Below are 12,175 nucleotides of genomic sequence, written 5' to 3'. Positions count from 1 at the left end.
ATTTAAGTGTAAGTGTACAAATAAATAAATAAATAATATATACAATTAACTTTTTTAATATTAGAATTTTTTTTTAATTTTTAAATCATATAAGTCTAAAACTCTATTTATTAATTATTAAAATTATTTTTTATAAAATTGTAATATATTATTATATTTATATAATTTTTCTTAAGAAAAAATTTAATATGTTCTTATATTTATATACTTATAAATATTATTTAAAAAATTAATTTAATTAATATATTATTTAAGTCTATATTTAAAATTTTAACTGAAAATTACTGTAAAAATATCAAAACAAAATATAAATACTACTTGTGATTCAGAAATTCATCAATTCTACCTAACATAATAATATGTAATTGGCTAATATTTAAGAGTATTTGTTTCCCATATAGCCTTTTAGTTTTAAAAATTCAAAAGCATTTAAATGGTTTAAATCATAGGATTTCATCAGTGACCATCATTTTATAAGTTTTGATAGGGTAATAACTCTGATCAATTTCAATTTATGGAAAAAGACATTTCATGTCAGCTTCTTAATGAAAAAAAAAAAAAAATTGAAAAAAAGGTTAAATCAACCACTATATATTATTTACTTTGAAAATCCGCAAAGGTAGATACGACATATTATACTTATTTTATCATATACATATTTTTCTACAAAACGTCGATATTGCTGATTTGTAGGCCTACGGGCCGTTTTCGTTTTTTTATTTTTATTTTTTGGCACCAACCCCACCACATCAAAACCCTCAAAACTTCACCAATCATTTGCCAATACCAATACTTCTTCCCCAACTTAAATTACCAAAATGGCCCCCACTGCTTCCCTTCTTCAACCATTTTCAACTTTTTAATTCTCCACCTCAGACTCTCAGGACTCAGAAATGAAAAATATATATATTATAATAATAATAATAAAACGAAAGAAAATAATAACAAAATGTTATTATAAACTAATAATCGCAGAAAAAATTATCAGCAAATTCGAATACAAACCCTTCTCAAAAGTTAGAGAATTACACTCGCAAAAATATTTTCCTCTCCATTACAATATCTGTCGCCTAAAATACGTAACGTAAAACTAAAATTTCCCAAAAATTGAAAAAAAAAAAAAGAAAATTTAGAAGCACACAAAATTCGAGAAAAACAAAGGCCTACTGCTACGAAGGATTAATTTTTTTTTTTCTAACAAAATATATTCTGTAAAATCTCACTGTTATTTGAATTTTTTTTTTTTCTGGTTTCTGTTTTTTAATCCTGGAAACCCGTTTTCTCCCAAATTGCATTTCGAACCCTATTGAGATCTCTCCCTTTGAGAGTGCGTCCAATCCCTTCGTGAACAGAGAAAGAAGCGATCCTCGTCCTGGCCATCTGCCTCGCCAATAACTCGTGGGGTGGGACCCTCACACCTCCCTCGCAGTCATCGTCATCGTCTATATCATCGTTGACGTCGATGCTGTCCCGCCTCCGATTGTCCCTGTACTCGTCCCTAAGGATCTTGGACCAGTCCGGAATGTTGACCGGAAGCGATGACGGAGTCGCACCGGTCCGGTCACTGGAGTCCGGTGCTCGCTTTGACGAAGACTTCTTCGAGACGACACGAGAACTCGGAACGGGTCTGCGGCACTCGGGTGAGTTGGACCGCGCCGAGTTGTAAATGTCCGATTCGTCGAGTTCGAATGCGGAGTCGGTAATGACCGACGGGTGGTGGTGGTTGTCTCGATCGCCGGGAAGAAACCGGTAGTTTTGCCGAGCGAAGTAGCTCTTACTCGTCGCCATTTAAGAGGGTTAAGGGTTTCAAATAAATTGGAAGGGTAAGTAAAAGTTTTAAATCTCCCTCTCAGCGAGTCTTTTTCTGTGTATTAGGGGGTTGGGGTTTGGTTTTTAGTTCTAAGAACTGAACGATTTTCATCTGCTTATAAAGAGTTTGGGTTTGGGAAAATGGATAAGGCTACCCTTCTCTTCGACTTCAATCCCTTGAAATTACGAAAAACACCTTACGATTTTCATGCAAATGCCACATCATATTTTATTTTATCAGTTTTAAACGCTTCAATAATACCCGGGTGGCCGGATTTGATGCGGCGCACGGTAGATTTTGAAAGAGCTTCATTGGACCAAGTTGAATACGATGGCAACAAGCATCTTACACGTGGCGAAAAAGTGAATCGTAACAGGCCAACAGATTGTAGAACACAACGGTAAATTAATAACTAGAATCAACCCAAAAAAAAAAAAAAAACTTCTATTTTAAGTTTGAAAAAATTGACAAACGAACTTGTTTATCTTCTGTAACTGAAGACTAGAAAAAGGAAAACAAAAAGAAAACCTATGTGCCTTTTCCTTTTCATTTTTTTTTTCCCTAAAGAAATATTTTTTTTTTTTTTTTTTTTTTTTTGCTTTTGGTTGGTTGAAAACAAAAAAAGAAAAAGAAAAAGATAAAGTCAATAATCCATTCTAATCTTATTTTATTTAAATAATTTTTCATTAATAACTGTTTAATTTGTTAAAGGACAATCCGGATAAAAATAAAGTTTCAACACAAGAAAAACCCAATTATTTTATAACGTATTATTGTTAATAGTGAGCTGTACGCAAAATCAGTGGGCCGGTGATCTTTATTTATACATGTATACCCAAATTTTTCTTTTCCAGATTTGATCGAACTTGAAGGTGTACTCCAGGAATACATCTTTAATAACAACAGTTGAATTTATTTGGATTTATTTAAATAGTCTAATAATAAGTTAGAATCTTTAATAACAACAGTTGAATTTATTTGGACTTATTTAAATAGTCTGAATCTAATTTGAAAACTATATATAAATGTTTGATTTTATAAAATTTTGTAGTATAATATCATCTTAATCCATCTATAAATAATTGACCATTTTTACCAAAAAATAAATTATTTATTTGCAAAGAGTACATGTGATTTATTTATTTAAAATAATTTCTTTTGGTAAATTAAAAAATATTATTATTCTAATTTATTTATTTAAAAGGACTGGTCGCGAGTGCCATTGGTTTTGATCAATAGCGTAATGGTAGGAGCTGTGGATGAACGCCACGTAGGGGTAGTGAATCCAAAAACATAAAGCTAAGTGATAAAAGCAGGAACGAGGGTAGTTTGGGGAGTACGAATTTGTCTCTGACGAGAAACGATTTATACCACAGAGGGCAGAGATAGTGAAATTTGTCGTGACATGAAAGGTGGAGAGAGAGAGAGAGTGTGGGAAGGGGGGTGTTAACCTGACCTGGTTTATGTAAAAGAGGACAAAAGTGGTCCAGTTTAGACGTTCGAGGATCCAGACACGTGTTGAGGTACATTAAGATGTGAAACGTGGCGGAGAACTGTATCAAGTAGCGTAAGGGGGTATGCTGGCACGTGAAGTGGGCCCCGCACTCCGATCTAGAGCGTCTGTTGCCAGCTGGTTTCCTTTGGCTTTCTCTTGTCCTCTCAACCGCGACACACCCAAAATCTCTTTCAATTTATCATCGGGAATGAAAATCTCGTTCGCGATTGGCGTGGTGTTTATGAATTTTCGGTTGGAAACTTTTTTTTTTTTTTTTTTTCATGCTTTAGTTGTGAAAGCGATATTATTCTAAAAAGATAAAAATAAATAATAAAAATTCAAAAAATATTATTCAGTCGGTCCAATCCTTTTTTCTTTTTGTTTTTCTATTTTTTTTTTGTTTACTCGCAAATATAATTTCTTGGGGGTATAATTATCATAAGGAATTTATTAATAGTCAATTTATTCCCTGAAGTTGATTAAATTAGTCAAAAATTCAACAAAAAGTGATTCGTGGGAATGAATGTGATGATAAATATATGAAAAATTTTGGAAGATTTTGGTTTTTTTTCTTGGTGGGAATATAAAAGTGGTGGGTAATGTGGTATAAATGATCAAATTTTAACAACGACATGGCAACTTTTTTTTTTCTCTAATTTTATTATTATTTATTTTTATTTTCCCCTATAATGGGTGTGTTTCATAATATTCTCAATTATATGCCATAATATTCTTTGTTCTCTTATATGCCATAATATTCTGTGTTCTCTATATAATCAACCAAAAGCTAATAAATCTTCAAGTACGTTATAATAATAATGCACAAATGAAAAATCATATATATAATAATAATGCACAAATGAAAAATCATATATAATAATAATGCACAAATGAAAAATCATACATATTATTTGCAGAATCATGTAAGAATATGTGACACAAAAATAGTTTAAGGATAATTTCTTTGTTCCCAAATCTCAACAATATTAGTTGATATATGAGATTGTAATAGGTGTGAAGTTGAGCCATTTATGAGCATATAAAATTCTAGTGTTATGTTTTATTAAAATCGCCATTTAATAATATTTAAAATTATGGATTGAAAATAATTTATTTATACTAAAGATGATAGGATTTGAACTTCAAATATTATTTCAAAACAGCATGGGCTTTATTATTAAGTTATTCTCTAGGATTCAATTTAAGATTTACTAAATTTGATCTGTAATTTGCTATGGGATCTGACATTTTTTTTATTTTTAATATCATTTCGTTAAAGGTCATGTGTCACACAAGATCCGTAAAATAAAATCTGGTGCAGATGAATTATATTGGTAAATAATTATCCTCTAATACTTGCTTGGGTAGTTAAAATAATTTTCAAATTGTTGGAGTAAAATCATAAAATATATATATATATATATATAAATTACAAATCCAAGAGAAAGAGTCGCTAGACGGTATAGTAATTGTTTCGGATGGATGAGAAGTTTGGAGGTTGCATCAAAATCCATTTTGTGATTGCTTTAAATGATGACATCCTGCTTTAGTGCCATATTTGTAATTTAGTAATCCAACAATGTTAATTAAAAAAACAATGATAATTAAAAAAACATTGATAATTAAAAAAATATTAAAACCCCAATAATGATGATTCTATGACAAATTGTTTATTTGATTACAACTAATATAGTGTATGCCTAAACAACAACCAGCTAGCTCCATCCCATCTGGTTCTTTAAAGAGGAACCAATTTTATAGTTAAAAAGATGACATTCCATTAACAAATTCAGGCATCTCTTGCCACTTGACACAACTTTTTTTTTTTTTTTTTTTTTTTGTGTCTCTTTATTTTTTCTTCTCACATAAAGTAATTGTAGTTCAACTTTGCATTTTTATCTAAAAGCACATCTCTTTTTTGGAAGTCATTCATTATTTTGGTTTTGGTTAGTGGAGGTAAAATTTGTACCAAAAAGAAACTCTTTAAACTTAAAAAGTTTATTTTTTTTCAAAAGCTAATCTAATCTGTAAATCACTTTTACGTGTCTAATCACTTTTGGATGGTTATTTGGTTGGAAAAATGTTTTTTAATTAAACTTGTGAAATACATGAGTGGAGACTTATCTATTTTCCATTGGCTTAGTGCGTTTTGTGGAAAGAGTGAAAGGTGGAATCATGGTTTATAATTGTATCTAGGTTCCGTTTGAATTGTAATTTAAAAGCTGTCATATTCTTTAATTTAATATGGTAATGATGCATAGGAACAAATTTAGTTAGTGCCTACTTAGGGGTAAAAAGCTAAAATCACTTAATGCTTTATATATATGTTTAGATATTAAATATAAAATTATTTTTTTAATAATTTTGTTATTGAAAAACCATCTATTTGATAATTTTAAAAGATGCATCAATTAGATAATTTTAAAAAATTCAATTAAAATAATTTTTAAAAATCACTTCCAACATATTCTTAACAATGATAAATGTTTGTTCCTAATTCATACTTGACATCACATCAATTATTAAATGATTAAGTTGATAAAATAAGTACATAATTTAGATAATAATTTTTTCTATTAAAAACTTATATCTAACCACCTTTTTTTTTTTTTAAATAAATGGGAAGAAGATTTTAGTTTCAAGCAAACCAACATTTATAGTTATTGTCATTTGAATTGCTTTAAAAGGACAACATATATTTAAGGAGATTTATTCAATTTAGAATTTGATGGATTTAAAATTAGTTCTCGATTTCAAAGGATTTGATAGATTGTTATGGAATTTCATAGCCTCTTAAAGAATTTATAAAAAATCCAACAAAATTTTTAAGGTAAAGTTTGAATTTTATATTGATAATTTTGTTAACAATTTTATTTTTAAAATCCTTTTAAATCCATTAAAATCTATCATTTTTTAAAATATTTTAAAATCAATAACTTTTTAAATACCTATAGATTTTAAAAGAATTTTACAAATTCTTAATTGAATACATCTGAATTTTAATGGACTTTTATAAAATCTATTAAAATCTTAATTGAATATCATGAGACTCATTTGTATTATTTTAAAGTCTAAATCGAATACCTCTAAACTTTTAAAAACTTTTAAAATCTTTCAAATTCTAAATTGAATATATCCATCCTTAAATAAATAAATAAATAAATTTTATTTAAGATATTTCTTAAATAAAGTTTCAAAATTTTTAAGGGGATTATTCAATTTAAAATTTGGAGAATTTTAAAAATACTTAGAAGTTTAGAGATATTCGATTTAAATTTTTAAAAGACTCTATACAAATTCAAAAATATTCAACTCAAATTTTAATGGATTTTAAAAAAATATATTAAACTCCAGTTGTACTCAATTAGAACTTTATAAAATTCTTTAAAATTTACATGTATTTAAAAAATATTGATTTTAAAAAAATAATAGATTTTAATGGATTTGAAAAAATTTTTTAAAAATAAAATTATTAATATGAAATTCAACCTAAACCTCAAAGTTTTCGTTAGATCCTTATAAATTTTTTATAAAGTTTATAAAATTTTATAACAATCCATTAAATGTTTATAATTTATTTTAAATTTATTAAATTTTAAATTGAATACACTTTTAAAAATAATATTGAAAAATATATTGTGAATTCAAATCTCAAATCTCGATCACCAACAGAATTTAGAATCATTTTTTTTTTTGGCCTGGTAAATTTAGAATTAATTTCTTATTGGCTATATATATATATATATATATGTATAGGCTATATGTGTGTGTGTATAAATTTAACCCAAAGACCTATTTATTGCACTTTTTCTGGAAGTTTCAGGTTTCGAGCAAACTCAACGTGAATCATGTGGGAGTCTTAGTGGAATTGTTTCTAAAATTAATAGTTCTTAACTTCTATTTCTTGTCTTCGTCATTGTTCACCGATAATAAGATGAAACCACATTTAAAAAATATTAACAAATATATAAAATAAACCAATAGAAAAAAATAACTATTTTTTAAGTTGAGATAAAGAATATATTACTCAATGAGGATAGGAATAAGAAGGCATAAGATATCTTAATTTAAAATTTACCTTGATTACATTTAAATCTTGTATTTTTTAAAAAATAATTGTTAACTTCTTTTTTAGTTTTCTATATTTATCAAAATAGATTAATTTTTTTGTTTTTATAATTAATTTTTAGTCTTAAAATGCTATAAAAATGTTAAAAATTAATATTTTATAGTTAAATAATATTATGGAAATATAATTAAAAAAACTGATAAATAGGGTTTAAATATTAATTTTTAAAAAAATATAGAATCTAACTGTATTTAGGATAAAGGTTGAAATGACATTTTTCCTTTTTCTTTTAGTTCAATGTTTTTCACCATTTAAAGCTTGAGAAAAAAAAAATTGTAGTTTAAATCCAAATTTAAACTCTATATAGAAAGGATTGTTTACATGTAAGCCTACCCAACAAAAAAAAAAAAAAAAAAAAAGAGCCTATAGAAATATATAATTATATTATTCAAAGATAAGTTTTACGTGAACATTTCAATATTAATTTAGAAATTTTATTTTCCATTATATAGATTAAATATACTTTTAAATTATAAATTCACTAAAATACAATCCATTTTTAAAAATACAATAAAATTATAAAAAATTAGTTTCAAATTATTAACCAAAGCCAATCAAACTTTATTTTCAAATTATTAACCAAGCCAATCAATCTTTTATTGTTTTATCTAACTAAATTATTACGTGTCATCATTGGTGATCCATATATTCATTTAACAATTTAATTAGCTATTTATATTTCCTTAATTTTCCATTTTAGATTTTGCCCAAAAAAATTTCCATCTTGAATTTTTAAATTAAAAAATAACAAATAAAAATATGCAACTAATTAATAATTTTCAATCAACAATATACTTTATTGATAACTATTACTGACAATAATAAATAGCAAAACTCTTTATCTAAGTATACTATTAGATTTTTTTTATTATTATTATAATTTTATGAAAAACAAAAAAAAAGCCTATTGGGGTTGGTCAAACATCAATAGGATTTATCCTCTTTTTCATAAAAATAATTTTTCAAATTTTCCTACGCAAGAAGTAATTTTATACCACCAAAAACCTCCTTTCTTCTTCTTTTTTTTTTTTTTTCCTCTGAAAATATAGGTTTTATTATAAACCAAAAGAAACAGCACTAATTGCCAGAATTAGGAGATGTCTAAAAGACCATTGTCCTGCAAAACAATCTCAACAAGAGAATTAGGAATGAGCTCAGAACTAATCACCCCAGTTACAGACATGCATGAGCTGCAATTACATAACTGATGAGCCAAAAGACTAAAATGGCATAAAAAGAAAAAAGAAAAAAGAGTAAACTAGTGAAACAAATAAGTAACCTTCTTTGGGAAAGAATCCCCAATCAATAATTGAATGGGGGAAGGGAAATTAGATTCAAACCCAAGTCACCCTCAAAAGAACCCTAATATGTCTCAACTCCTACACTTTGTGAGCGAGTAATATCAATGAAAAAGACAAGCAACTAAACAAAAAAAAAACACAGGTCTCTATCTTAAGAAAGGAAAGGAGGGAGGAAAGGTTGGCCAATACCCAATAGGCTAATCACTTTCACAACATAAGTTTGATGAATAAGAATTGTGGGCCCCTAGACGCATGCATAAGAGGTATGGTAACCCAAGCTACCCCTTATATAATACCTTATTCCCTTTTGGACAATGACTTTTCCAAATGAGGATGAGAAATGGGGATTGTGATTTTTCCTTGACATTAGTGGGTAGTAGCTTGCAACTTTGAAGCTTCTCTCTTTTCCTCTCTATCATCATTATTTTGGGGGTTTTAATGGGATTTTCTTTTGTTTTGGAACTTGAAATGACGACCCTTCAGATGCATGCTTATCTTCTTATCTTTTTTACATTATCTTCCTTCTCATCTCTGGCCTGTCATTTGCGCCCTGACCCAAGCAAAGTTTTTATGTGTCTTCAATTAGTGTGCCTTATGTTTGCTGATTAGGCTTTTATTTTGGTTCGATTTAGACTCATCAAGAGGCGCGTTTTGTGGGCGTGTTGTTGTGGGGTTTTTTGTTTTTATTTTTATTTTATATATAACAATTACATAGATAATTCTGTGTAACAAATAATATTATCAATGGTTTGATTTGCATTTTTTTTTAAAATTCTTGATTTTTATTCCAAAAAAAATGTCTTTACCACTAAATTATCCTTATTAAAATGTTGTTGGATTTATGTTGAATATGATTATTGACGCTACTTAAAGGTTACATGCATTATTCTTTTTTTTTTTCCCCCCTTTTTTGTTGATGTGGGGCAAATAAAATTATGCATGTAAATTGGGTGGCTAACAATCTTGACAGGTAGACAAGTTTAACATTGATTTAAAAATGAAATGTCGTTTGGGTGGTGCCAAATTGGAGAAGTGAGAATTTATTGACATTAAACCTAAAATTTAAATATTAGTACCAACTGTTATTGTCAACTAAATTATTACTAAGAGACATGGTACTTGGTATTATTGATTAGTTTTGCATAAAAAACATTGCTAGATATTATAAAGATTTATGTAAGCTTCAGCATGGTAGAACTTTAGAGTGTTTGGGATGTGGGTTTCTTATTAAATAGCTGGTCAGCCTGGTCTCATAAGTTTTTGATTTTGTATGATAAAAAAAAATAAAAAATAAAAAACTTTTTGATTTTGTATGATAAAAAAAATAATTTTGTTTTTGTTTTTGTTTTTGTTTTGTTGGTCTGTTTTTTTTATTTCTATTTAGGTTTTTTGGCACCATAATCTCTATTATTTCAATATTTTTGTATTTTATCCCATGTGGTGTCAAATTATCCCAACATAATTTTTAAGTTTGCAAGGCCCCGCTTTGAATTGCTTTTGGAGCCTCAAAATTTATTATTAAATAATCAAAAGCTAACTTAGCTATTTGGTTAAATTAAAAAAAAAATTTAATTCTCCAAAAATCTAAATGCATTATAAATTTATTTTGAAAAGCAATAGTAGCTTCTTAGATTCTTATTTTAACTTTTTTTCATTGACTATCAATAAAATACCAATTTTTACCCTTGTTGATAAAGTTAATATTTTTTTCCGAATTTATAGTTTTATAGTAAATGAGCTTTGATATATTAAGTATGTATATATGTAAATATATATATATATATATATATATTTACATTTTATATAGTTGTAATGAATAAAAAGTTATTTTGTTAATAAAGATATTTAATAATATTACATGTACTCATAAAAATAAGAAAAAGATTTACAATATTATTATTATTGTTTTAATAATACTAAGCATATAATAATTATCAATGTCCTTTTCAAACAATATATATATATATATATATAGTTATAACAATTAAACAATATATTTATAAAATATTTAAATGTTGATTTTAACCATACAATAAATTTGAAACACATAGTTACCAAAAATTTGATTGATTCTTTCTGCAACTAATTCTTAATTCAATACAACTAATTTTTTATTTTTGTTTTTTTGAAAAGCTACGTAATACCAAACAAAAAAAAGTGCATTACCAATCCAAAACCTTCACATTTTGATTTTTTTTTTTTTTTATGTACTAAATTGTATTAACAAAATATAATTTTCATTGTGCAAGAGCCTTGTTTAGTAAAGGGGAATGTACTCATGTGCAATCGGACATGAGCTTTTTGACGGCTAAAAAGATAATGGAAAAATATTGAAACCATACGAGATAATAGCGACAAAAATCCTTTTTTTTTTTTTCAATTATTATTATTTATTTATTTATTATTATTATTTTAATGATGTTAGAAAGTTAGTAAAGACACGCGTCTTATCTAATGCGCAGGCTTTAAAACATTTTTGTTCTTTGAAAGGAATATTTAATCAACATTATGTTTAGATAAGATAGTAACGTCGCCTTCATTGTGTGGAAGATTTAACAAAATAGACATGATTAATGACACTAATTTCATTTCCAACAAAATTATATTTAATCCTTTTTTGTAATAAATATATGGCCTATGTCATCATAAGATACCGTAGTTTAAAAAACCTAAACAATTTTTTTCTACCATAGCTTTAAAAAATAAAAAAATTTGTAAAAAAAGAAAAAAAGAAAAATTGGGGTAAATTAAAACATGAGTAAAAGAAAACAAATGAAAAATATTTTTGTAATTTTTCCTAGGGTGTTGGTTTTTTTTATTTATTTGTATATGATCATTTTTACTTCATGCAAGTGCATTTTATGTGAATTTCCTAGACTACTCTTCTTTATTAGATGTTTAGTAGATTCTAACTAAATAATGTTAAATTATTTAAAACATATCAATATAACCATATTAATTTATTTAATATATAATTAATTTGTTCCATATATATTAAAACAATATAAACATGTTCAGATAATAAAAATTAAATGTATTTTCTACCTTTATTTTTTTACAGTATAAATATATAATTATAACCATCCATTCATATAATATAATTTATACGCATGAAATATTTAATTGTTTTAAATATAATTTTATTTTATTTTATTTTTTTAATAAATGTTTTTAAGATTTGAATATTTGTTGATTAAACATTCTTCTTTAAATATAAATTTATTTAAAACAATGAAATTTATGAAAAAATTATACTTTACTTGTATAGGTTAAATATTTTTTTTTATACTGTAAAAAGTAATTAAATTTTTTATACTAAAAATATGTTTAGTTGAACAATTTAATATTATTTGGTTGATATGTAGTGAATAATGTTAACATTGTTTAACTAGATTGTACTAAACATCTAACGAAGAAGAAGGATATTTTAATAATAATAC

The 12,175-nt window shown here is 26.2% G+C and overlaps 1 protein-coding gene across 1 annotated transcript; it reads right to left on the bottom strand.

Moving 5' to 3' along the window:
• Positions 1-1,234: 1,234 nt before the first annotated feature.
• Positions 1,235-1,915, bottom strand: LOC107411364 (protein S40-4). The gene has a single exon (XM_016018940.4). The coding sequence runs from the start codon at positions 1,786-1,788 to the stop codon at positions 1,261-1,263; it is 528 nt and encodes a 175-aa protein (XP_015874426.1). The 5' UTR covers positions 1,789-1,915; the 3' UTR covers positions 1,235-1,260.
• Positions 1,916-12,175: the final 10,260 nt, after the last annotated feature.

This window comes from Ziziphus jujuba, chromosome 10, assembly GCF_031755915.1.
Source record: "Ziziphus jujuba cultivar Dongzao chromosome 10, ASM3175591v1".
NCBI classification, from domain to species: Eukaryota; Viridiplantae; Streptophyta; class Magnoliopsida; order Rosales; family Rhamnaceae; genus Ziziphus; species Ziziphus jujuba.
This window is presented reverse-complemented; position numbering and strand designations above follow the sequence as displayed.

Excerpts from the sequence above, each read along its gene's own strand:
- LOC107411364 (XM_016018940.4), bottom strand. The coding sequence starts at position 1,788 with ATGGCGACGAGTAAGAGCTACTTCGCTCGGCAAAACTACCGGTTTCTT.